At 48.6% G+C, this 27,475-nt stretch overlaps 1 protein-coding gene across 14 annotated transcripts in view; it reads left to right on the plus strand.

The window, feature by feature from the left end:
• ARHGAP32 (Rho GTPase activating protein 32) overlaps window positions 1-27,475 on the plus strand; it is a 1,621,198-nt gene that overhangs the window by 1,536,482 nt on the left and 57,241 nt on the right. For all 14 annotated transcript variants that reach the window (XM_069614162.1, XM_069614164.1, XM_069614161.1 and 11 more), the window contains one exon: window positions 24,906-25,008. In XM_069614162.1, coding sequence (XP_069470263.1) covers window positions 24,906-25,008 — 103 coding nt within the window. The remainder of the gene's footprint in view (window positions 1-24,905; window positions 25,009-27,475) is intronic.

Genomic DNA, 27,475 nt, shown 5'->3' on the forward strand with positions numbered 1-27,475 from the left:
CCAGTCAAACTTCAGCTAACAAAGATAAAGAACACCTTGACAATGGCCTCATGCAATACGAGAGGTCACCATCACCTAACAAACCCAGATAACCAAGATCTCTGGGCTTTTGATATACTCTGTCTTCAGGAAACATGGTTAATGGAGAAACCGGCACTGGACGGTTTCGAAATAGCATTCTCGGCGGCAACTAAAGGAATCTTTGTCCGCCCGTCTGCAGGGCTACTTGTAGCAGTCCGAATGGGTTCAGGAATTGAAATTACCAAGATAATAGTAGAATCATATGGTATTCTGGCGGTTTTGACCACCTGGAAGAAAGAACAAAAGGGAACCAGTCGCCTAGAAACAGAGAAGATGGCAATTATGACAATATACTGGAACCCGCAGAGAATATCAAGTCCGGAGTTCTGCAAAAAAAAATAGAAGACATGCTGGATATTATCTCAGTGGAAGATCCACAAACACACATAATCATATGTGGAGATTTGAATTCCAATTGCAACCAAAATACGGAAAATAGTGAGAGGAGGAACGTGCAGACGCAAGCAGAAGAGAGGAGCCAGATGGAATGCCTTAATGAAATCAAGGAATCTACACAATGTCGCAACATCGAGAACATGGGGGGAGACGATACCAACCTGGGAGAGAGGTGAACCAAAAGCTACCCTGGACTACGTTTTTACGTCAGAAAGTATGCTAAACTACATAGAAAACTACGCAGTAGTTAGAACCACAGGGAGTGACCACAATTTGGTAACCATCGCATGGTCATCAATAAGCCATCTCGCCCAAACGTATCAACACTCGATAGAGGCGAACAGCCAGCTAACTCGCCTGCGCCTAACAGCTTCAGACATCGCAAACATTACGGAGAAATATCAAAGAGAAGTCCTTACCACGGACCAGAAAACAGCACGACCAGACTATCTACCCTTCCTCTTGCAGCACAGACAGAAAAGGAAAGGGGGAAACCCCGCTAAAATGAACAACACACACACACACGCATACGATAAAGAGCTAGTTGAAAGAAGAGAATTAGGAAAAACAAGAAAACAAGCCAAGAGGCTTAGCACCACGACAGGGTGGAGAAACTTGCAACTGGCAACAAGGGCATACAAAACCTGGATTTTAGGACACCGTCACGTGCAGTATCAAAAGGTTGCAGAGGCGATGCTTAGGGCCCTAAACTCCAAGAAATATAGTGATTTTTGGACACTCCTCAAAAAGCCCAATAAAGAAGCAGTCACAACCGACTGACCAACGCGGTGAGTGAAGAAAATGGTCCACTTTTTTTGAAGATTTGTTCAAAGTTCCGTCATCATCTACGACGTGAATACAAAGAACGAAAGGTCCACGTTGGCTTGATGTGTCTGATAAACAAGAGATAAGTTCAGAAATAAAAAGACTCAAGAAATCAAGGGCACCTGGCCCGGATGGCCAGAGTAATATAGATATCGAACAAAATGCTGACGCATGGACAGATTTCACCAGTACGCTCTTTAAACACTGCAGAGATGCACAAGCGATCCCGACATCACGGACAGAAGCGGTAATTGTACCGATTTTCAAGCAAGGCGACAGAGAAGAACCGGGCAATTATCGCCCAATAGCACTCTTCGACATAATTGGGAAAGTCTTCGCTACTATACTATTAAGGCATTTTCAAACTTGGGCCAAGACATCACCGGCAAACAACCCCTTTCAAATGGGTTTCCTCAATAACGGAAGCACCATAGTAAACATTTTTATGTTGAACATTATAAAAGCAAAGGTAAAGCAAGGAGCGGCACCAGTACATATGGCTTTCATAGACCTGTCACAGGTATTCGACAGAGTGGACAGGGAAAGACTATGGAGCAAACTGGAAAGTTGGAAATGCCCAGGAGAGCTACTGGACCCAGTGAGGGCCCTTCACGAGAACACCAGAATAAGAGTTCGCCTCAACACCCAAGGTACGCTGACGCGTGAAATTACAGCCAACCGCGGAGTAAAGCAAGGCTGCCCATTAGCCCTGGCACTTTTTATCGCATACCTGGGTGACTTTAAAGAAACACAACTCTCAGTAAGGTCCTTCCCGCCTAAACTAGAAAACACAACTATTTCACGGCTACTGTATGCAGACGACCTTATTCTACTGGACCAGACGGAGATAGGCCTACAGCGCCAATTAAACAACTTGGTGACATACATGGAACAAAACAACCTACAAATAAATAAGAAAAAAACAAAAATTCTGACATTAAGAAGGAGAGATAAAAAAAAACAGAAGTCACAAATGGTATCTGGATAAGGAAAAAATCGAGGTGGTTACTAACTATAAGTACTTAGGAGTCCTGATAGATGCCTCAAACCAAGAGGACTCCACGCAAACAACTCTTTGGAAAAAAGCAAAAAACCTGGCAGCACAGATGAGAACCCTGGATAGAAAATACGGGAAATTTTCCATCACTCCGGTTATCCAATTCTACAAAGGGAAAGTAGTCCCGACCATCACCTATGGGATGGGTGCCATGTTGAATATACCGAACACCATATGGCAGAAATTGGAAGGGTACCTGTGGAAACCTCTGCTAGGTCTACCTAATTCAGTTTCAATGGACCTTATTAGATGAGAGTTAGGCCTGCTCTCTCTAGAACAATCAGTAACATTGAGTGCTATGCAAATCCTAAGAAATACTTTACTACCAGGGGCCCCACCAACATATAAGATTATCAGAACTGAAATATCAAGTCGTAAACTGACCGCCTTAAACAGCTGGATGGACAAGCTAAAAGAGAAACTGGAGGAGGTGGCATGCACAGAAGCAGACTTGCAAGCAAACCCAGAAAGAGTAAAAGATAAAGTGAAGGCCCAAGACTGGATAAACACCCTGGAAAAAGCACATGGAAATAAATTGGCAAAACATCTCCCACCGACCTTCAATAGCCTGAATAAACCGCTACCATACTGTACAAAGTTTCCGGATAAAAGATTAAGAGCATTCTACATGAGAGCACGTTTAAATCTCCTCCCAACACGAGAATTTCAGGCAATCCGACCAAAAACTGCACCTAAAGATTCCAGACTATGTGGAGAAACCAACAAACCGGAAACAATAAGACATCTGTTAATGGAGTGCCCGGAGCTAAGAAAAAAACGGACGGACTTCCTCAACAACCTGTGTACCAGCTGGGTAGGCATACAGGGAGAGGAACAAGCCACCTGGTGGAATAGACTAATGTCAGGTGAAAAGACTCCCTGCACCTTGGCCGCAGCAAAAATTCTGGAAGCAGCCTTCCAAAAAGTAAATGAGCGAACTGAACAGAGACCCACCAGTGCAGCCAAAGACCCTGATGGAGGCAATTAACTTAATCTAGTAACATTTCTTCTTCTTCTCCCTCTTCTCTCCTGACTTCTGGGCACGACCTTGCCACCAGGGCTTCACTCTGCTCGACTTTTGGACTTATCTTCGTTTGTTTTTCCTTCTTCTTTTATGTCTGCAATTTCTTAGCTCCTAAGGAATACTGCAAGATTCTTGTAAAAATTGCTAAAGCAATTATATACGAGTAAATACATAAAAAAAAATATCCTTTTGACATTAACATATATTTATGTTAATGTTAAAGGACATTTGTACCGCGCACTATCACCACCGGAGTGGTCCCTTGGCGCTCTGGCGGCTCTGAAACGGGAGGGGAGGTTCAGTTAGTGGGAGGAAGCAGGAAAAGTGCACGAGGGCAGTGATGTGCTGTTGGCGGCCTCAGCCCGGTGGGTCCGTTGGCTGGGCCTGGGGTGTTTGCGGCCGGTAGTCGTCGTGTACTGTTGTGCAAGGCTATGTGTGTTTTTGTTTTGTTGTTGCAGTGTAGTGAAGTTTGTGTGGTTTGTTGTGCTGTAGGTTTTGGTTGTGTTTGGTATGGAGTTTGAGAGGTGTATGCAGAAAGGGAAATAGTTAGTAGGGGTTGGTTAGTTTGCGTCTCTATCCTGAATTGATGCGCTCTGTTTGCGTAGTCTCCCCTGTTGCGGCTCTGTCCTGAACTGGGTCTGACTGGCCTACAGGTTCCTTACTCCTCTGGCCCCCGCCTCTGACATGCTCTCTCATAGCTCCCCTTATCTTCCATTCATCCTCCTGTGGCCATTGCACCTGCCAATGACAACCTCTGAGGTAGTGGGCGATTGCCAATATCTCGATAATTCCACACCCATATGGTACCTGGGGGTAGTTAATTAAGTGGGCGGGCGAAAGTGTTGGTGGGATTGTCGGGGTGAAAAATGTTTCCAACATTCAACAGGATGCACTGTGCATTATCTCATCGTGGCTGCATACTTTTTGTGGGATTTGGATCTTTGCAGGTGTGTTCATATTCTTTGATGGGGTTTGTGGTCACTTGTCTTATTAATGCATTATTCTTTAATTATTTTGTGAAGGCTTCATCTTTTGGTTATTCATGGGAGTTGTTGCGTTTACGATGTCACCGCGTGATGTCTTTTGACACTAGTATTCCCTAGATGATGTTTAGACAGCTTTTAGTTTATTCTTCTTTTTGCAGGTAGAATCTTAGGTTTGTTAGTAACTTTTACGATGGTTCCTTGATTTTTAGGCGTAACATTTTAGTTATCGTAACTTCATGATGCCTTGATATCACGAAATGATGACACTATAATACTGCGTCACTACGCATAGTATAAGCTGCTGATTTGCTGCAGGGTGAATAGACGGGGACGGTCCTGGAGGTTGTTCTCGTGCTTCACCCTATACTCAGTGTGACATCACAACAGAGGTACGGGCAGAGTTGGTTGTCGTTAAGCGAACCTGTCTGTTTTCAGAGTATTGAATCGCGCAGATTGCGTTTCACAATCTGAGACTTTAGCGGTCTTGAGGAGTTTTTATTGGTGGTTTATATATTTTGATGCATTTACTTGGATGCATTCATCTATATTGCAGGATAGATCTCGCCCTGAAGAAGGACCCAAGAGGCCCGAAACGCATTGGCCAATTGTCATCTGCCTGTATATCTTAATCAATTAGAGTTTTCCACCAGATGGACTGTAAAACTGTAGTATTTTTAACTATCTTGTTTTGAGTTACTGTTTTCATTGCAGTATTGTCATTAGGCACAGGGCAGTCCTTACTATGGGCAGAGGGCCCAGGTCTACTTTATTTGCAAACTGGTCCCATTTTTCTTGCTCCCAATGCTCTCTCTCTTCCTCTTTCTTTCTCCTCTTCCTCCTCCTTTCCGTCTTCCTCTCTCACTCTTCTTTTCTCTCTTTCCCTCGCTCTCTTTTAAGGAATACAGCAAGCACCTGGGAGTTGGCCAATGTGGGAAAAGGAGCGGTGTGGAAAACAAGACCTAAGCATAACCTGCCAGTGATTATGGAAGAAAATAACTTTTGGTTCAGAGGAAGGGCAGCTTAACATTTGAGGGCCGCAGTACTCATTTCACTTTCCTTAGTCTGCTGGCTAGACAGGTGGCTTGTGTATGCTAACACTACACAGAGGTTGATGTAACCGTGGAAGCAATCACCCATTTGGCAGCTTTTCTCTTCAGACTTTGTGTCTAGGTTATTATGCAAGAAAACTGCAACTGCCACAACCCAATGTGTAGACCGCCTTCATGAATCTAAACCAATGTGCTCCATATTGTCCAGCATATCTCCCCTCTGGGGAAACAACCTGTCCTCTTTTACTTCCTGCAACCAACATATCCCAAACACAAACATTTTATAAAAAAGTCAGAAACAGCAGAAAATCCCAGTAACCAGAGGTGAGCCATGACAGGGAGGGATAATACTCGCTCCCTTGCCAATAATAGAATTAATGCGAGTTTTGTGGGTTTACTAGGTCTAGTCAGTATGCAGTGCATGACACACAGGGTCCTTTTATGAAAGTTCAATGCAGTGAAATCCCAGTGTGTGAAGCGTACATAATAGGTTTACAATAAAATGCATTAAAAAAAAGAGGGACTATCCCCAAGCCCGGCCCCAGACCAGCAAGCTTTAGAAGCCCTTGCATTTCTAGATGAATGAGTTCCAGAGACTAGAATCCCCCACCCCTTCTGCTTGCACTACCCTTCCCACCCGTGTAGCCATATTAGGGCACACCAGCAAGCTTTAGAAGCCCCTGAATTTCGAGATGAATGAGTTCCAGAGACTAGAATCCTCCACCCCTTCTGCTTGCACTACCCTTCCCACCCGTGTAGCCATGTTAGGGCAGACCAGCAAGCTTTAGAAGCCCTTGCAACTCTAGATGAATGAGTTCCAGAGACTAGAATCCCCCACCCCTTCTGCTTGCACTACCCTTCTCACCTGTGTAGCCATATGAGGGCAGACCAGCAAGCTTTAGAAGCCCTTGCAACTCTAGATGAATGAGTTCCAGAGAATAGAATCCCCCACCCCTTCTGCTTGCACTACCCTTCTGCTTGCACTACCCTTCTCACCTGTGTAGCCATATGAGGGCATACCAGCAAGCTTTAGAAGCCCTCGCAACTCTAGATGAATGAGTTCCAGAGAATAGAATCCCCCACCCCTTCTGCTTGCACTACCCTTCTGCTTGCACTACCCTTTCCACCCGTGTAGCCATGTTAGGGCAGACCAGCAAGCTTTAGAAGCCCTTGCATTTCTAGATGAATGAGTTCCAGAGACTAGAATCCCCCACCCCTTCTGCTTGCACTACCCTTCTCACCCATTTAGCCATGTTAGGGGAAGATGTGGGTTTATAGGGTTTCTACAAGCAAATGAATAAATCACCTTTGCATAGTCTCAAACCTGCCCTTTTTGCAAAACAAAATACTTATCTCGGTTATAGAAGCAGCCAGAAAATATCATTGGCTGCTGCTTCCACAGAGGGGACACACACTTGGCAGCGTGGGCCTGATTGGTGGACTTTCAGGAAGTGGGCGGGTCTTCACGTGGCGTTCTGGTCGTTGTATGGAAGATGGTTGGCTGTGCTGTTCTCGGCCATCCTGACCCGTCTCCCGAAAGGCCAGGAATTCCCATCATACCTGCTGGTTCCCGATGTACACGTGCCACGCACGCCACGCGCCTCACGCAGACATTCTGCTGGGCGCAGAAGATTAGCAATGGCGGGCGCTACTCTGCCTGCGTTACTCAGAGGCGAGCATCAGATGCCACCTGCCGCCTGCTGGCACAGTTCACTGATTTGCATGGATTCGTAACCCTTTGGAATGAGGTTTGGCATCGTGTGGAATTCCGCTTCCAGTCATTCCAAGTGTGGAATGTGCCCCAAACCCGGGCAAAGATGAATTGCCCTAGTTTTTCCTCACCCCAAACCTTCTAAGCGTAAATTACAGATGGTGGCATTTCACCAGGGACGGAGTTGGGGCCTTAAAAGCGTTGCAGCTGAAAGCTGCCTCGACCCTTGGGGTGTGGGGGGTCGCTACTGCTCCATGTTTCCAGTCTGAAGTCTTATCGCACGGCAATATATTGCTTGTGTTCTGGGGTTTCCGGGGGTGTGTGCTTTGCAGCGCTTTGCTTACTAGCTGCGTCATGTCCCTTGGAGACTACAGAAGTGTTATCACTTTGTTGCCTTTTAGCACTGTTTCTTCCACATCAGCCACTTGGTGACTAAGAAGGATTGATAGCTTTTCAGGGAAACTTTGGGGTTTCAACTCCTTGCTGGTTGGCCGTCTAGTGATAATTGGTGGCTATTAACTCCCATCTGTATTCGTCACCATCATATTGCATGCAGCCCACGGGTGCCTCAGACTGTTTTCTTCTCTACACAAGGGGGGGGGGGAGGGGTGGCAACCATCATGTTGAAATGGGCCCGCACACATCTTAAGCCTGTCCTACATTTCATAATCCAGCCAGATTCCTGTGGTCGCCCCTAACCTCTGCCTGCTCACCTGGTTCACACCGCAGACTCCTCAGTCGAGGGGGGGGGCAGGGCTTGGCCTTGGTTTTCTGGAGGGCACGGAGGAAGTGATCAGGGGGCGGGGCCTGCGAGGTGAGGGGAGGGTGGAGGCTCTCTGGCCCCATAGCACAGGTGTGTCCTTATGGCAGAGGCCAGAGGGCACTGGAGAGTTACTAACCATGGCATTTGGCTTATCAGAGCCGCGCTGGGTCGCCTGGGATGGGGCTCGAAAAATCCAAAGAACAAAAGCGGTTGTCAGCCAGACTGGCTACTCAGTGAGCTAGGATTTAGCCCCCAGCGCAGCGCAGCGTCCATTCTCTTACATTGAGGGTCTGGAACCAGTTTCTTCCACACGCGCCTCCGGCTCATGTTAACTCCACCCACTAATAACCGCCACGGGGCTCAAACTGCCGGACCTCGGTGCCTCTGGACTAGAAGTGCCAAAAGCACACGTGTTTGTGTCATTGCAAAACAAAGGGGCGGGGGGTCTAGGAATATTTCTACCAGCACGAACACAGCCCAATGACCTGTTCTTGGGTGAATAACCCCTGGGAGAGACTATAACAAGTCTTTAGCTCACTGTCCTTTTCGAAGCGAAGAAATTTCCCCGCATATCAATCTTTGTCCTGCCCAGGGGCAGTCCAGCGCCGAAATGCTATGTCAATTCTCCTCTGAACAAGAGTACCACAGCAACCCCATACACGTGTTTCAGCTTCCCGGACCCCTGTTTGTTTTGCATGTTAAGTAACGTTGGGTCTCGCCCTAAGTTACCAGGGGAATCCAGACGTGGACCCCTTGCTCACTGTTCTCAGAGAGGCACAGCACCACCTCGCTGATGATGCCCAACCAAGCTGAAACACCTGTATGGGGTTGCTGTGGTACTCTTGTTCAGAGGAGAATTGCCAGGCATTTCGGTGCTGGACTGCCCCATGGCAGGACAAAGACTGATATGCAGGGATATTTCTTCTCTGTGAAAGATAGTGAGCTAAAGACTTGGTTGAGACTCTGCCAGGGGCCATCCACCCAAGAACAGGTCAATAGGCCGTGTTCGTGCTGGTAGAGCGACTCCCAAAACCCTCTTTGTTTTGTGTTTATGTCATTGATCTTATTAGCGCCTTGAAGTCAATTGCACTTGCCTATGGTGCACTGCAAATCAAATCAAAATAAAATATAATTGGTGAAAGATGGTTGGAGACTCTACCCTCCAGTCTGAGCACATCGCCCCCAAATGTTTTTTTTGGGACCAATCCAGATAATCTTTTATTTGATTTGTTGAACATAGCATAAAACATCTTTTTGAAGGTTTTGCCATCTCTAAAATGTCTCTTTTGCCGTAAATCTAGGCTGTCACCCTTTCCCATTTCGCGACTCCTACTCAATAAGCGTGGCATATCACAATGCCCCTCCAAATAGAAGTTCTGAAGTGCTTGTTTTATATAACGGAGCCAATTAACTTGATCCGCGCCATTGAGCTTGGAGATGTTTCTTATAAGATAATGGGACAGGAAGCATTGGGATTTGCCCAAACCCTGAGCCACTGTAACATTGGTTCTTACCACTTCATCCAAATGTCCCCGTTTAAATGTAGAACTACAAGTCCCGGAAGGCTAAGGAAAGCAGGGCTTGTTGACTTTCTCATGGATGGCATTTGGAGACTTGAGAGCTCTGTTAGGTAGCATACCCATATCCGCATCTGTCAGGTCACTAGACTGCCTTTGTTTTACAAGTACACCTGCCTTTTGGTTTATTGTCTGAATTACCATGAAGTGGCGCCTAGCAGTGCAACTGAGCAGTTCAGGTGGAGCCAGCGCTGGCGCATGGGGGGGTGCAGTGTTGCCGACCTCATGGAAAGTGGTGTGTTGTGCTGTAGGGTTACCAGTGCTGTATACAGTTAAACTTAAATTCAGTTTTGTTCAGCTGATTGTAAAGAAGGCCTGCTGGTCCAGACAGCCATGGTCCCTGACGGCCGATTCTCCAGAACCCCAAGTGGCCCATTCTCTGGTTTGGGGATCTGCCATAGTCACCGAAAGACCAGCAGTCTGGATTGCCTGCATGGCATAGTGTCTGGCTCTTGTTTTGTGGGGGTGGGGGAGGGGAATTAGGCAGGAGGGGGGCAGAAGGGGGTAACCCCCGGGTAGCCCTGTTTTTTTTTAGTGTAACCGACATTATGCCATACAGACCAACATGGTGCACACTGTTGACAAGATGTACGAGGGCGGACAGACTGAATAACCGGTTATCAGAAGGGTGTGTAGAGGGGCCAGAATACAGAAACTTTGCCCTGGTGCAAGTGCAGAGTTGCACGTATTAGCATTAGGGCAAAGTTTTCTCTATTTTTAAAAACACCGGGCAGATTAGAAAATCATTGCACCTCGACCAGTGCAGTTTGGTAAGTTACAAACACTAGGGCAAAAAATTGCTCTAGTGCAAAAAAGATACATTATCACTGCATTTTTGCACCAGACCAACGTTTGCCCCAGTGCTAATAGCAAATGGTATTAGCACTAGGGCAATTGTTGCCCTGGTGGTTTTACCATGCCAAACTGCACTTGTCATGATGTAATGATTTTCTAATATGTCCCAGTGCGTTTTAAAATAGAGCAAACTTTAACCCATTGCTAATACTGTGCAATTTTGCACTTGCACTGGTGAAAGGTTTCTGTAATCTAGAGAGAGGTAGGGGCCCATTCCTTCCTTCATCCAACCACACCGCGAGGAAATGTATGCTGAAGGTGGCATCAGGTGGGGGTGTGTGGGGGCTTAGAATATTTCATATCTGACCCAAGGAGAGTCCTGCACCGTTTTTCTGGGTGCTTCCAGAGTTCCATGCAATAAACACTGCAACTTCGATTCTTGCAAAATAATGTTCTGGTTGAATTCTAAAAAACGTCAGGGGAAATATTGATGCTTTGGGTGTCACTGGAGAAGAGGGGGCTTTCCACTTGTGGTGGTGAAGGATTCACTTGTTTGGTGGAGTGAAGTGTTAGCTGGGCAGGACCAGCTGTGTCCGGGAGGCCAGTGGAAGCTGATTCGGGGGCAAAGGTAGGGTACAGCATGTTTAGTAGTGTGCAGTCTGCTCAGGAAGGGGGCGGTTGCTCGGCTTCAGGATAGATACTTCCTCCATAGTCAACTGAATACTAAAACCTCCAAAGCCCCATTTTTGTTGTGGCTGTCCAGACTGGTATATATGTACTGCAGTGTAGAGACATTTTTGTCTTAGGGTGAGTTGTGTGACCAATTAAAACTGCAGAGCCCAACTTCCATTATTTGCTCAGAACGGTTTCTTACAGTATCACAATAAAACATGTTTCAAATGTAAAATTCTGGACTTAGGTTCCCATAGTGCTCTTTGCTTTTATGCAAATCGCCAGGTTTAGGTTCTATGAAGAGGTACTGTAAACGTGGCCTGGCCTGGGACCACGGCTCCTCCCCATGGCCCCGCCCTTCCAAGCATGATAGGACTCTTCCCCCAGTACATTTTGCAAATTTCCAGCACTGGTTCTAATGTTCCTTTGTGTGCTTCATTTTGTGTTTTTCCCCCTGCCCAGTGATGCAGGACTGTAGCGCCTGGTGCTGTGCAGGCAGCCATTTTGTGGACTCGTCACCACTGCTGGCTTCTGTTCTTTGGACCCTCTGCTTGCATCCCACGGATTAGATTATTGCACAGAAGTCCGATCTCCTGCACTGTGCGTAATGAGACGCAGCAATGCAATAAAATACAGAGGCAGGTTCGAGGTGTGAACCTTGAAGGCACCCTCCCAATACACGTGTCCCAATAATAATAATAATAGAATATAGCACACCCCGTCAGGGAATGACACCGAGATAATTTTGCAACGCTAACAAAGTTTGATATAATATATAAAATGCAAGCAAAGAACTCTGCTGCCCGAGAGCTCTCTGCCAAAAATTACACAGGCAGCACATTAAAAAGGGTACAGGCATCACTGAAGACGATTTGAACTAAGACAGATATTGCGTTATTGGTTGGTGGGGGACCTATGGAATGGCCAGCTCTATGTGGCTGTTGTTTACCAGTCGATCTTGGTGCACGTGAGTCAGATGGGCGCATCTCCGCGGTGAAGGTAAGGTCGGCGGGCTTTACGTTTCTAACTAATCTAAACAACAGGAACTGACATGTCATGAATAATGGCAGATACCTGAATGTCATATGCAAGGTGGGCCTTTTGAACAGAGGGGATAATATATTGACATGCCGACCGCGACATTCAGGTAATTGCAACATTGAAAGAACAGTGGCGGATGAACTTCCGTAGGAGCAAGGCTCCTGCGCAGCTGGTCTGGTGTGATATATCCTATGATTGGTTATTTATAACACGCTTAATACCCAGAGGTTTTTAAGCGCGACCCAGGGATCGAACCTATGTTGCTCCGTGATGTCTTGCTGCCAAGGTGAGCACGTTGCTCAGGAGCGATCCTCCCGTGTGTGTATGGCTTGGTCCCTTTGTGAGAGAGGCTGGGGGTGTCGACGGCCGCAGCCTCAGAGTGGTGGATTTTGGGCCTACTAAAAAGATGGTGTTTAGGCCTCGTACAAAATGGTGTCCTAATGTCGAAGCATGGTTGCCATTATTAGCCTACTTCGCTATGTTATAGGGCTCTTACCTGTACCCTGGTGGAGGGGGCGTGTCCCTGCATGACTGCGAAGACGTTTATTCTCTTTGGCGGTGGCTAGCGGGGTGGGATAGGACTATCTCCTTCCCAACAACCTCAACGTCCAAACACTCCGACTGGCCTATGCGGTCAGCCTATGAGCACTGCCTCATGGTGTCACAATTCAAACTGCAGAATGCTGGTGGTAGCAGCTTCCCAGTGCTAGCAGCCAAACTTTGGAATAACTTATAAATAGTTCTAAGATCGGAAACCTACTGCTGGACATTCCGAAAACACCTCAAAACCTGGCTATTCACACAGGCGCTACAAAAGAATTGCACGACCTCATCGCTCTGCTAGGTCTCGCCCTACTGAGTACCGCCCAGGTAACTAATGAATGAATGAATGAATTAGCTTTTCCTCCAACACCTGCAACTTGTAAGCGAGCCAGCCTAAGTAACTGCAATTGTGACACTTGTGTAAGCAACCACTGTATCTTTTGTCTGTTCTGTAGCCATTTACCATGCAACCAGCGTATCCTTGTAACCTCTACGCCGGCATGGAACTGTACATCACCATGGCCTACTGTCAAGTACAGCGCCTAGATGCTTTCGGGCTTGGTGCGCTGTATAAATTGCAAAATAAATATACTCTCACTTTTTAATCTCGGTTTCAGACTGTTGAATTTGGCGGTAGCCCCGCCCACACACGTGACCCAACGTCATTTGGTCCTACAACATGAACAAGGGAAGAGCAAGTTTCTTTGCCGTCCATGAACATAGACACAAGTGTCCCCGGAGGATAGCTTGCCCGGGTCCACGCTTAGAAACCTCTGGGTATTAAGCGCGTTATTAACGCGCAACTGAGATATATTCCTGTAGCAGCTCCTCGATGCCCCCGGGCTGTGTCAGCGCTTTAAAAAAAATAAAAAAATACAAGGCATTACAGGGACCCAGCCTGCCTCCCACGACCCCCACAGTGGGTTTAGCAGCTGCTTTTAACCGTGTAATTTTGCGGGTCTTGTGGAATAATTCTTGACACCTGCCTTGCCTCGTGAAATGGCCCGTTAGCCACCCCGGACATTGGAAAGCACGGGTACAGCTTCATAGCGCTCGTATGGCTCCGTGGGAGCGAAATAGCCTCAGGACGCTTGCGGTCTGCGAGTTGAGACTGAGGCAGGAGGTCCAGTCACCCAATTGCAACAAAACGCACCCGCGCACATGATGAAAACAAGTCCTTTGTTTTTAAGGCGGGGTTGGATGGGGGGGCGGGGGGGCAGGAATTAATTTGAAGTGAATAAGCCCTAGTGCCATTAGTAAGGTCTGGCTGTGACATGCAGAGCCCGGCTGCAAGCTGATGCGCTTCCTTTGTGAGGCCTGGGAACCCTCAGCGTGCTTTGGAAGGGGGGGAGGAGCGAGCATGGCTGAGTGCAGATTTCCACCATTAGTTGGGTGTCTGGGTCTTTGCAGATTCGTCTGTCCGCATGTATTTCCAGTAGAATATTAATAGGACACAACAGCTTGTTACTGGTGTGAGACTTTCCCATGGACCAGGAGCCTCGTTCTACCATTCACTGTCCCACTTGAGGGTTTTTCATATGTACCATGAACACTCCCAACAGGCGACTCTTTCAGGCAGTGTAGTGTTTGTCATTGTGTAGGAGGTAACTGAGAGCTCAGTACAGTGTGTGTAGCCAGCCTAGTATTTGTCATTGCGTGGGAGGTCACCGGGAGCTCAGTGCAGGGTCTGTAGGTGGCGTAGTGTTTGCCATTGTGTAGGTCGTCACCGAGAGCTCAGTGCAGTTTTTGATCACGGTGTAGTGCTAGTAATTGTGTAGGTCATCACCGGGAGCTCAGTGCAGTGCTTGTAGGTGGCGTAGTGTTTGCCATTGTGTAGGAAGTCACTGAGAGCTCAGTACAGTGTTTATACACAGTGTTTTGGGTAGTAATTGTGTAGGTCGTCACCGGTAGTGCAGTGTTTGTAGGTGGCATGGTGTTAGTAATTGTGTAGGAGGTCACTGTGAGCTCAGTGCAGTGTGTGTAGGTGGCATAGTGTTTGCCATTGTGTAGGAGGAGATCAGGAGCTCAGTACAGTGTTTGTTCACGGTGTAGTGTTAGTAATTGTGTAGGTCATCACCGGGAGCTCAGTGCAGTGCTTGTAGGTGGCATAGTGTTAGTAATTGTGTAGGTCGTCACCGGGAGCTCAGTGCAGTGTGTATTGGTGGCATGGTCTTTGCCATTGTGTAGGAGGGCATCGGGAGCTCAGTGCAGTGTTTGTAGGTGGCATGGTGTTAGTAATTGTGTAGTAGGTCACCGGGAGCTCAGTGCAGTGTTTGTTGGTGGCATGGTGTTACTAATTGTGTAGTAGGTCACTGGGGGCTCAGTGCAGTGTGTGTAGGTGGCATGGTGTTAGTAATTGTGTAGTAGGTCACTGTGAGCTCAGTGCAGTGTGTGTAGGTGGCATAGTGTTTGCCATCGTGTAGGAAGTCACTGAGAGCTCAGTACAGTGTTTATACACAGTGTTTTGGGTAGTAATTGTGTAGGTCGTCACCGGTAGTGCAGTGTTTGTAGGTGGCATGGTGTTAGTAATTGTGTAGGAGGTCACTGTGAGCTCAGTGCAGTGTGTGTAGGTGGCATAGTGTTTGCTATTGTGTAGGAGGTCACCGGGAGCTCAGTGCAGTGTTTGTAGGTGACACTGTTTGCCACTGTGTAGGAAGTCACTGAGCGCCGCTATGTACAGTGCTTATACACAGTGTAGTGTTAGTAATTGTGTAGGTCATCACCGGGAGCGCAGTGCAGTAGGTGGCATGGTGTTAGTAATTGTGTAGGACGACACCGGGAGCTCAGTGCAGTGTGTGTAGGGGGCATAGTGTTAGTAATTGTGGAGGTCGTCACCGGGTTCTCAGTACAGTGTGTGTAGGTGGCATAGTGTTAGTAATTGTGTAGGTTGTCACCAGGAGCTCAGTGCAGTGCTTGTAGGTGGCATAGTGTCAGTAATTGTGTAGGTCGTCACCGGGAGGTCAGTGCAGTGCTTGTAGGTGGCATAGTGTTAGTAATTGTGTAGGTCGTCACCGGGAGCTCAGTGCAGTGTGTTGGTGGCATGGTGTTTGCCATTGTGTAGGAGGGCACTGGGAGCTCAGTGCAGTGTTTGTAGGTGGCACGGTGTTAGTAATTGTGTAGTAGGTCACCGGGAGCTCAGTGCAGTGTTTCTAGGTGGCATGGTGTTAGTAATTGTGTAGTAGGTCACCAGGGGCTCAGTGCGGTGTGTGTGTGTAGGTGGCATGGTGTTTGCCATTGTGTAGGAGGGCATCGGGACCTCAATGCAGTGTTTGTAAGTGGCATGGTGTTAGTAATTGTGTAGGAGGGCATCGGGAGCTCAGTGCAGTGTGTGTAGGTGGCATAGTGTTAGTAATTGTGTAGTAGGTCACCGGGGGCTCAGTGCAGTTTTTGTAGGTGGCATGGTGTTAGTAATTGTGTAGTAGGTCACCAGGGGCTCAGTGCAGTGTGTGTAGGTGGCATGGTGTTAGTAATTGTGTAGGTCGTCACTGGGAGCTCACTGCAGTGGTTGGAGGTGGCATAGTGTTAGTAATTGTGTAGGAGGTCACTGGGGGCTCAGTGCAGTGTGTATGTGTGTGTAGGTGGCATGGTGTTTGCCATTGTCTAGGAGGGCATCTGGAGCGCAGTGCAGTGTTTGTAGGTGGCATGGTGTTTGCCATTGTGTAGGAGGGGATCTGGAGCGCAGTGCAGTGTTTGTAGGTGGCATGGTGTTTGCAATTGTATAGGAGGGCATCAGGAGCTCAGTGCAGTTTTTGTAGGTGGCATGGTGTTAGTAATTGTGTAGTAGGTCACCAGGGGCTCAGTGCAGTGTGTGTAGGTGGCATGGTGTTAGTAATTGTGTAGGTCGTCACTGGGAGCTCACTGCAGTGGGTGTAGGTGGCATAGTGTTAGTAATTGTGTAGTAGGTCACCGGGGACTCAGTGCAGTGCGTGTAGGTGGCATGGTGTTAGTAATTGTGTAGGTCGTCACTGGGAGCTCACTGCAGTGGTTGGAGGTGGCATAGTGTTAGTAATTGTGTAGGAGGTCACTGGGGGCTCAGTGCAGTGTGTATGTGTGTGTAGGTGGCATGGTGTTTGCCATTGTCTAGGAGGGCATCTGGAGCGCAGTGCAGTGTTTGTAGGTGGCATGGTGTTTGCCATTGTGTAGGAGGGCATCTGGAGCGCAGTGCAGTGTTTGTAGGTGGCATGGTGTTTGCAATTGTATAGGAGGGCATCAGGAGCTCAGTGCAGTTTTTGTAGGTGGCATGGTGTTAGTAATTGTGTAGTAGGTCACCAGGGGCTCAGTGCAGTGTGTGTAGGTGGCATGGTGTTAGTAATTGTGTAGGTCGTCACTGGGAGCTCACTGCAGTGGGTGTAGGTGGCATAGTGTTAGTAATTGTGTAGTAGGTCACCAGGGGCTCAGTGCAGTGTGTGTAGGTGGCATGGTGTTAGTAATTGTGTAGGTCGTCACTGGGAGCTCACTGCAGTGGTTGGAGGTGGCATAGTGTTAGTAATTGTGTAGGAGGTCACTGGGGGCTCAGTGCAGTGTGTATGTGTGTGTAGGTGGCATGGTGTTTGCCATTGTCTAGGAGGGCATCTGGAGCGCAGTGCAGTGTTTGTAGGTGGCATGGTGTTTGCCATTGTGTAGGAGGGCATCTGGAGCGCAGTGCAGTGTTTGTAGGTGGCATGGTGTTAGTAATTGTGTAGTAGGTCACCAGGGGCTCAGTGCAGTGTGTGTAGGTGGCATGGTGTTAGTAATTGTGCAGGTCGTCACTGGGAGCTCACTGCAGTGGTTGTAGGTGGCATAGTGTTAGTAATTGTGTAGTAGGTCACTGGGGACTCAGTGCAGTGCGTGTAGGTGGCATGGTGTTAGTAATTGTGCAGGTCGTCACTGGGAGCTCACTGCAGTGGGTGTAGGTGGCATAGTGTTAGTAATTGTGTAGTAGGTCACCGGGGACTCAGTGCAGTGCGTGTAGGTGGCATGGTGTTAGTAATTGTGTAGTAGGTCACCGGGGACTCAGTGCAGTGCGTGTAGGTGGCATGGTGTTAGTAATTGTGTAGTAGGTCACCGGGGACTCAGTGCAGTGCGTGTAGGTGGCATGGTGTTAGTAATTGTGTAGTAGGTCACCGGGGAGCTAACTGCAGTGGTTGTAGGTGGCATGGTGTTAGTAATTGTGTAGTAGGTCACCGGGGACTGAGTGCAGTGCGTGTAGGTGGCATGGTGTTAGTAATTGTGTAGTAGGTCACCGGGGACTCAGTGCAGTGCGTGTAGGTGGCAATGTGTTTTCCTTTGTCTAGGAGGTCACTGATGGTTAAATGGTGGAGACTGAAGTACTTTGAGAATAACTCATAATGGGGCCCCGAAATGGACTGTGCCTGAATGCGAGATCACGAGAGGACAATTGTTTGAAATAAGTGATGACGTTTTATATGTATTGTTCAAAGTTGCCACTTAAGAGTTTGCAGGATGGTGTCTTATTTGAATTAAATCCCACACGCGCATGCTGGGGAAAAAGATGACTCATCTATTCTTGATATATTTTCAGAAGCTCCTGGACTCCTTATTCTAGCCGCACAGAAGAGTAATTGATGACATTAAGTTGTATATCTATTATGGTTGATACCAGAAATGTTTCCATGGCAACGTTACATTTCGGAGTTGCTGAGCTTGTTGTCTAAATAGATCCACTTGGAAGTGGATCCAGATCCTCCTGTCTAGCCGGCGCAGATTGTAGATGGCGGCGAGATACAGGTGTGGGGAAAAGCACACACCGTTCAGTTCAGGAAATGTCTCTTCTGCATGGAGAGTACTTGCCACGTTGAAGCAGGACGGAACCCTTAGACTTAAGTTCCAGTTGGACAGTGCCCGCTCGCTTGCCGTATAACCGACAGAATACTCGAATCGGCAAGATCTAGTTCAACACCTTCCTTGAGAAGCTTAACTTGTCTGGGGTTACATTAAAGCCTAGTAGAGGGAGGGAGGGAGGGTCTCACTCATCAATCAGGAATGGTGTATCTAGAGTGGGATGTTAAAACAGGAAGCACATAGAAGGGTTTCTTAAGGGCATAGGGTCATGGAGGTTGGCTTAGACGACCAAGGACAAACCTTAAAGGATCTATCAAGAGGCCCTGTTTCACTGGACCACTGTTTGTGACCACAGTGACTTTTAATACCCCTTCTCTACCCTTTTCTATACAAACATATCCTTGAACATTGGCAGTTGCAGAAATCATTGCCGGAGCAACTCTGCTCATCAGCCCAGAGTGCCCTTTCACAAAAAGTTCTGCGTTTTCTGAGGTCCCTCTAAAGAGCTGGTTTAACTAGTTTGTGTTTCGTTGGATTAAAGTCCTCTCGTTTTTAGAGACCCTTGGTTGGATATTCTTTTATTGTGGATTCATTTTACTAGCACTCTTTAAGTTTCTACTGTTATCAGCTCACACTCCTCCTGAAGATCTAGCCTGCCCTCTGCCTGCTCTACCAAAAGAGGTGACAGAGGTCTACCTTCCTGGCTGTGCTCGTCTCATCTTTATCATCGGGAACACTGCAGGTGAAGATCTAGCCTGCCCTCTGCCTGCTCTGCCAAAAGAGGAGGTGGTGGTCTACCTTCCGGGCTGTGCTCTTCTGATCTTTATCATCGGGAACACTGCTGGTGAAGATCTAGCTTGCCCTCAGCCTGCTCTACCAAAAGAGGTGACAGAGGTCTACCTTCCGGGCTGTGCTCGTCTCATCTTTATCATCGGGAACACTGCTGGTGAAGATCTAGCCTGCCCTCTGCCTGCTCTGCCAAAAGAGGAGGTGGTGGTCTACCTTCCGGGCTGTGCTCGTCTCATCTTTATCATCGGGAACACTGCTGGTGAAGATCTAGCCTGCCCTCTGCCTGCTCTGCCAAAAGAGGAGGTGGTGGTCTACCTTCCGGGCTGTGCTCGTCTCATCTTTATCATCGGGAACACTGCTGGTGAAGATCTAGCCTGCCCTCAGCCTGCTCTACAAAAAGAGGAGTCTGCCTTCCTGGCTGTGCTTGGCTCATCTCTTTATGATTGGGGTCACTGCTGCTTTAATGGTAGTGTAGTGCCGAGTAGTAGGTTTAGCCACTACTCGTCCCTGTACTCCTGCAGAACAGTAGTCCTTTTATCAGTCTGATTACGGGTCACCCTTCCAGGCTTCACGGTGTGAAGACCACACTACTTACCAGCACCCCTTTCCCCCTCTTGCCTTACTTACCGGCAAGTATTTCTCCCCCTGCCCTTGCAGTGCTATTACCTTTAGCTCAGCACATGTCTTCCCTCTTGCTAGGGTTGTTGCGAGGCCTTGTTATCGACCACTGGCCCAAGCCACCCTCCTTGGCGTGCGCCTTCAGTAGGACCTGCCTTCTCCTTTCTGTTTTCTACCTCCTGCCAGGGACTGAGATAAGCCCCCCTGGAAGACTTTTTCTCTGGTCTTCGCCAGTGTCTGAGTTATAGTCCCCAGAAACTTCTAGGTTTCTCTGTGTGACTCTTAATTCACCTCCTCCGGCTCTTTTCTATTCCTCCCATGGTCTGGGCATCTTCTGTGGTCTGGTTCTCACCCGGTCCTGTTGTCTCCAGAAGTCTGCGCCTCTCCTAGGGTTTGGTTCTCTCCCAGGTTGTGCACCTCTCCCTGGGTTTGGTTCTCACCCTGGGTTTGGTTCTCACCCTGGGTTTGGTTCTCACCCTGGGTTTGGTTCTCACCCAGGGTTTGGTTCTCACCCAGGGTTTGGTTCTCTCTCTCAAGGGTCTGGGGCTCTCTCTCTCTCAAGGGTCTGGCGCTCTCTCTCTCTAAGGGGTCTGGCGCTCTCTCTCTCAGGGGTCTGGCTCTCAGGGGTATGGCTCTCTCAAGGTCTGTCTCTCTCTCTCTCAGGGTCTGGCTCTCTCTCTCTCTCGCTCAGGGTCTGGCTCTCTCTCTCTCTCAGGGTCTGTCTCTCTCTCTCAGGGGTCTGGTGCTCTCTCTCTCAGGGGTATGGCACTCTCTCAGGGGTATGTCTCTCTCTCTCTCTCTCTCTCTCTCTCAGGGTCTGTCTCTCTCGGGGTCTGGCTCTCTCTCTCTCAGGGTCTGTCTCGGGGTCTGGCTCTCTCTCAGGGTCTGGCTCTTTCTCTCGGGTCTGGCTCTCTCTCAGGGTCTGGCTCTCTCTCTCTCGGGGTCTGGCTCTCTCTCTCTCAGGGTCTGGCTCACTCAGGATCTGGCTCTCTCTCGCTCTCTCTAGGTCTGGCGCTCTCTGCAGGTCTGGCGCTCTCGCTCTGGGTCTGGCGCTCTCGCTCTGGGTCTGGCGCTCTCGCTCTGGGTCTGGCGCTCTCGCTCTGGGTCTGGCGCTCTCGCTCTGGGTCTGGCGCTCTCGCTCTGGCGCTCTGGGTCTGGCGTTCTCGCTCTGGGTCTGGCGCTCTCGCTCTGGGTCTGGCGCTCTTGCTCCGACGCTCTGAGTCTGGCTGTAGCTCAGGGTCTGGCTCTCTCCCAGGGTCCAGCCCTCTTGGTGGGTGTTAGTCTCAACCAGGTTCTGCTTTTCTCCCTTAGGCTGTGTCTCATCTCATTTTGTAAGGGATACGGGTGCAATATTTCTTTGAGGTTATGAGACCCGAGTCTCTGTAGTCTATCCAGACATCCCCACCCTGTAACTTCCCATAGTTCCCTTTATCTCTCCCCTGTGTCTTGCTTCACTATTCTATAACCTTTGTCTGCACTAGTAAACTCTCTTCCAGACTGAGGACACCTCTTGTCTACTGCTTTGACTTGGTATGTACTTCATGGCTGGCTTGGGGTGGTCAGGAAGTGTCCTGCAAGGATCCGATTCGGAGCAAGTCTTTGTAGTTTTGAATTCTAGAGGGAAGGATTCATAAAGGATGGAGGATGCTTCGACTTCGCTCCTTGCGCTTTAGACGTTTGCTTGGGAGCATCCTGTTCCCTCTCTCCCTGCTTCCCTTCATTCCTTGGGGGCAAAGGAAACCTGAATATCTTGAGATGTGCCTACCTACCCTCCCCAGGATATTTCAAGTTAATGTTTACTGTGTTGTCCTTGGGCCAGATATTTTTTTATATGCATAATCCCTGCTGATAATCATGCAGGTTGGATGTTCTCCTCTGCGCCATTCAGGCTGAGTGAGGGGGCTTACCATTAGTGCATGAGGGAAGTGTCTGGGGGCAAGTGCTTCTGCTCAGAGTACAGCACAATTTACCTCTCCTCTTCCCTCCGAGGAGTGGAGCTGTTAGGTCCATCCCTGCTGGGTGTGGAGTTGTGTGAAAGGGTCTTCTCCTGCACCTGACCGGTTCTTGGAAAGTCCCAATCTTGGGTTGGGGTACGCAGCTCTCAGGCTTTCACGGGGAAGGTGTTTGGATGAAGGGAATCCACTGGATGTCGAATATGGGAGCCCAGATCTTCTGGAGAGGCGATGGACTGGGGCTGGATCAGAGGCTCTGTGGAATCCCTGTGTGCCATCTGCAGGGGTCTTCTCACTCAGCAGGCAGTTTCCTCCGGTCCCCAGAGCCGTCCCAGACCATAAAGGAAGCATGTTTGCCAGTGTGACTTCTTTGCACCAGTTACTGTTGGAAACATTCCTAGGTTGCATTTTGTGTACAGCGTCATTGGACAAGTGACATACATTTGCAAATTGGACTCGCTTGTGTTGACCTTTGTGCAGCGTTAATCTCCACTCTTACATTTGTCACAAAGTATTGTCACCATTAGGCTTAGTCTCCAATCAGCAGCCTGAGTTATGCATTCAAGGAGCTGAGATAACCATCTCTAGCACCGCATGACATATTGATGTGGGGGTCATAAGGATTGAAATGACGCTTAAGCATCCATAACCTTTTTAGGCAAGTTAAGTAGTGTCTTATGCACATACTTAACAGGGATGAATTAGTGGTGGGAGCCAGAAGCATCTCCTCGGCTCTGCTATGGTATATTGAGGTGGTCAGGAAAGGTCCCCACAATCAAGAGGGGTTTATGTTGCACGCGCCATATTTGTGACTGGCGGTGTGGCAAATTGGGCAGGATGTTGCAATTTCATATGTATTCAGTATAGTTAAATGTGAATGGGATATGTTACTTAGTGTTACTTTTTGGTTGAACCGATGCATATTAGCTTTGTACACACGTAGAAAGACAAATGCTAAAACCGCCAAATGAAATATAAACACGATTCAGACATGATGTGCTAAGGAGTGCCCAGGAGCAGGCAATGAGGAGTTTTATAATGTGCATGCGAGAAAGGGGGCCTGTCCTGAAGAGTCCACCATAGAGGCGAGCGTTTTTATTAAACATGCATGCACGCTGAGAAAACATATGAAGGGGTTTATTAATCTGCATGTAGTGGGCTTTTTATGAACAGATTATATCATGGCAGTCAGGGGTTGACTTTGAGAAACTGGCTCTGCAGAGTTTCAGAGGGCAGAGGATGAGTAAATGAATTACTTCGACTAGAGATGCTCAGCTGAAGGATCCGGAAGTGGTTTCAATGGTCTGATAAGTAATCCCGTAAAGCACATGTAATCTCTTGAATGCATGGGAGCTTGGCAGAGGGTTTTCTCTATTTGTTCTGACCAGCAATAAACCATGGGGTCAATCAATATACAAGGCTAAAGTGATTGAAACCCAGGAGTTTCAATTGCTTTTTCAATTGAACTGTGCAAAATGAAATGGCAGTTATTTAGATTAAAATGTTTTCAATGTAGGCCGGTGAACTGGGGGATGAGGTAGTTATCGCTAAATTCAAAGAGAACCTGTTTACTCAGCCTTCCTCATATTGCTTGAAGTACCTATGCGCGCCATATGCAATTAAGGGTTAAGATTAAAGGGCTCAGGCAGGTTGTTTCTAGTAATGAATTATGTTTGCCACAAATGTTTAACTGGTGGTTGATGTCATGTCTTACCAAGGGCAAATCCTAAAAGGAGCCGTGTTCTACACATGAGCTGAAGATGGTAGTTAAGATAACAGCTACCAATGAGAATGTAGGAATTGGAGAATGATGGGATTTTTTTGAAGAGGTTTTGTCCAATCCCATTGTGGGGTGGATTGTAATAAAATATGGGAGTGTTTTACCCATTCCAAAAATGTATATAATGTGTCAACTTATGTGGTTCAGGGTGATTTAGGTTAGTTTGACTGCACAGACGATTGTACAATAAACTACCTTTACTACAAAACATGCACTTGTTCCTTAGGTGGTGTGCCCGCTTGGGTTGAGGTAAATGAGGATCTGACCTCACAGGACACTTGGTGAGGGACTGCAAAGGCCCTCTGTTAGGACAATGATAAACTCCTCTGAATTAAGGTAACTCCAAGTGTTCCAATATTGGATCAGACTGAGCGTTGTTTCTGCTAAGTGCTTAACCCGGAGTAGGTTTTTTGAGCAAAGTCAACAAAGCAGTACATTCCCAATTAGAAAATAACGAAACCTTTTCTTTCTGAACTGCTTGATACCCTCCAAGTGTGTAATAATGTGGTGTACATATGTGAGCCTATCGGTGTAGTTTGTCCCTGTTACAAATAAATAACCTTTATATTTCTGGTCCTTCTTTCGCTCTCTCCTCAATCTACCCTCTTACTGTGTATTCCCCTCTCTCGCCCCCCTCTATCACACACTCTTTCCTTGATTCCCTTCTTCTTCCTCATCCACTTTCTTTATTTCCCTTGCGCCTTGCTCTACTCTTCTATCTTACTGTGTACTCCCCTCTCTCTATCGATTTCCTGGAATCCCTTCTGCTTCCTCACCCTCTTTCTTTATTTCCCTCGCGCCTCGCTCTACTCTCCTCTCTTACTGTGTACTCCCCTCTCTCTATCGATTTCCTGGAATCCCTTCTGCTTCCACACCCTCTTTCTTTATTTCCCTTGCGCCTTGCTCTACTCTTCTATCTTACTGTGTACTCCCCTCTCTCTATCGATTTCCTGGAATCCCTTCTGCTTCCTCACCCTCTTTCTTTATTTCCCTCGCGCCTCGCTCTACTCTCCTCTCTTACTGTGTACTCCCCTCTCTGTCTCTTTCCTCGATTCCCTTCTGCTTCCACACCCTCTTTCTTTATTTCCCTCGCGCCTCGCTCTACTCTCCTCTCCTCTCTTACTGTGTACTCCCCTCTCTCTGTCTCTTTCCTCGATTCCCTTCTGCTTACTCATCCTTTTTCTTTATTTCCATCGCGCCTCACTCTACTCTATCTTACTGTGTACTCTCCTCTCTCTATTGATTTCCTGGAATCCCTTCTGCTTCCACACCCTCTTTCTTTATTTCCCTCTCGCCTCGCTCTACTCTCCTCTCTTACTGTGTACTCCACTCTCTCGCCCACTCTTTCCTTGATTCTCTCCTGCTTCCTTGTCCTCTTCTTGTCTGCATCATTGAATTTCACTCCTCGCTCCCCTGCCTTTCTTTTTCTCTCCCACCATCCTCTGTGGTCCTTTCTGCCCTCCAGTCCCTCAGGTGCTACGGAGCTGTACAGAGTTCATTGAGAAGCATGGCATCGTGGACGGGATGTACCGCCTCTCGGGGATTGCATCCAACATCCAGAAGTTACGGTACGTTTTCTCTAGAGCGCTGGAGTCTGCTGAACACTTTCCTTCTGCCTAGAGTAAGCGAGAGCTGGAACCATCTACACAGTGGTGCCCTTCCAGGTTCCAACTGCACAGTGGGCAGGTAAAGCGGTGCCCTTCCAGTTCCATCTACACAGTGGGCAGGTAAAGCGGTGCCCTTCCAGTTCCATCTGCACAGTGGGCAGGTAAAGCGGTGCCCTTCCAGTTCCATCTGCACAGTGGGCAGGTAATGCGGTGCCCTTCCAGGTTCCACCTGCACAGTGGGCAGGGAATGCGGTGCCTCTCCAGGTTCCATCTGCACAGTGGGCAGGTAAAGCGGTGCCCTTCCAGGTTCCGGGCAGGTAAAGTGGTGCCCTTCCAGGTTCCACCTGCACAGTGGGCAGGGAATGCGGTGCCTTTCCAGGTTCCACCTGCACAGTGGGCAGGGAATGCGGTGCCTTTCCAGGTTCCACCTGCACAGTGGGCAGGGAAAGTGGTGCCCTTCCAGGTTCCACCTGCACAGTGGGCAGGTAAAGCGGTGCCCTTCCAGTTCCATCTACACAGTGGGCAGGTAAAGCGGTGCCCTTCCAGTTCCATCTGCACAGTGGGCAGGTAAAGCGGTGCCCTTCCAGTTCCATCTGCACAGTGGGCAGGTAATGCGGTGCCCTTCCAGGTTCCACCTGCACAGTGGGCAGGGAATGCGGTGCCTCTCCAGGTTCCATCTGCACAGTGGGCAGGTAAAGCGGTGCCCTTCCAGGTTCCGGGCAGGTAAAGTGGTGCCCTTCCAGGTTCCACCTGCACAGTGGGCAGGGAATGCGGTGCCTTTCCAGGTTCCACCTGCACAGTGGGCAGGGAATGCGGTGCCTTTCCAGGTTCCACCTGCACAGTGGGCAGGGAAAGTGGTGCCCTTCCAGGTTCCACCTGCACAGTGGGCAGGTAAAGCGGTGCCCTTCCAGTTCCATCTACACAGTGGGCAGGTAAAGCGGTGCCCTTCCAGGTTCCACCTGCACAGTGGGCAGGTAAAGCGGTGCCCTTCCAGGTTCCACCTGCACAGTGGGCAGGTAAAGCGGTGCCCTTCCAGGTTCCACCTGCACAGTGGGCAGGTAAAGCGGTGCCCTTCCAGGTTCCACCTGCACAGTGGGCAGGGAATGCGGTGCCTCTCCAGGTTCCACCTGCACAGTGGGCAGGTAAAGCGGTGCCCTTCCAGGTTCCGGGCAGGTAAAGTGGTGCCCTTCCAGGTTCCACCTGCACAGTGGGCAGGGAATGCGGTGCCTTTCCAGGTTCCAGCTGCACAGTGGGCAGGTAAAGTGGTGCCCTTCCAGGTTCCGGGCAGGTAAAGTGGTGCCCTTCCAGGTTCCACCTACACAGTGGGCAGGGAAAGGGCAGGGAATCCGACCTGGGTTCCCCATGAGCAGGAAATTGAACCCAGTGCAATGTTCGCTTGGTCTTTGTGTGTTGTATGTGTGTGGGCAACACGCTTCCTAGTTCCCTCGTATTGTATTTTGTGTCTAACCTTTTATTTTTCCATTCTTTTTCCAAATGATACCCAACCTCTCACCTGTCACTCCTTAGAACGCAGATAAGCGTGAGAGAAAGTGTTAACTTGGGCAATAGTGCACCCTAGATTCAGCAGTGAACTGTGCCCGTAACTTCCTGTGGACCCCAACTTTTGAACCAAGTTACCCGGAATCCATTGCTGTCTTGTTATTAGGAAGGCTCAGTGTGTGTGTGGGGGGGGGGGGGCGGGGGCGGATGGGAGGGGACTGAGAATGTGGCCAGTAGCCACGCCCGCGATTGCCCGCCTCAGACTACGCTTCCTCTGTGGGGCCCAGCAGAAGGGGAACCCTCCAGGGGTGCTCTTTTCCCTTCCTCCCGTCCTTAGGGGGAGAAGATAGATGGGCACAACCCGCGCCCCGAAGCATCGCTCTCTTTAGCTTTGGTACAAGTGTCACCTGTTTCACGCTGTACATAAGTGTGTAAAATGCGGAACTGTCCTCGATAGACCACCCTCAGCGCATGCGCGCGATTTTGTGCTGTTTCTTGTATAATGAGTGGATGTTAATGAACGGGTAGAATTCTCTCCACCTTCAGGTAAAAAAGGGCGGAACCCAGTTTAGTGTCGAGGGGTAGTCCTGGCTCTATACCAGCAAAATAATCTACGCCCCCTTTTGTCAAACATTAGCCCACCTTTTTCTGGATAGGTGTAACAACACAAATGTTAAAAGAAAACATATTTTATGTTGGTAGTGATACTTTGCAATCAATAGTCACCGCTTACAGTATGACGGCACAGTCGGCATCTCTTTAAAATGCACGTGAGAGCCACCAAGGCCCCGTCAAATGTAAAAATGAACAACTTGAGTCATACAGACGTGAGAAAAAAGACATTTAACAGTTATAGTTTCATTCTCTTTTTTTCAAAATGTTGTGGTACAGAATGTCAGGCTTTAACCCCAACATGTTTCGGACACTG

The sequence above is a fragment of the Ambystoma mexicanum genome, chromosome 9 (genome assembly GCF_040938575.1).
Source record: "Ambystoma mexicanum isolate Mex_15411 chromosome 9, UKY_AmexF1_1, whole genome shotgun sequence".
Classification (NCBI taxonomy): Eukaryota; Metazoa; Chordata; class Amphibia; order Caudata; family Ambystomatidae; genus Ambystoma; species Ambystoma mexicanum.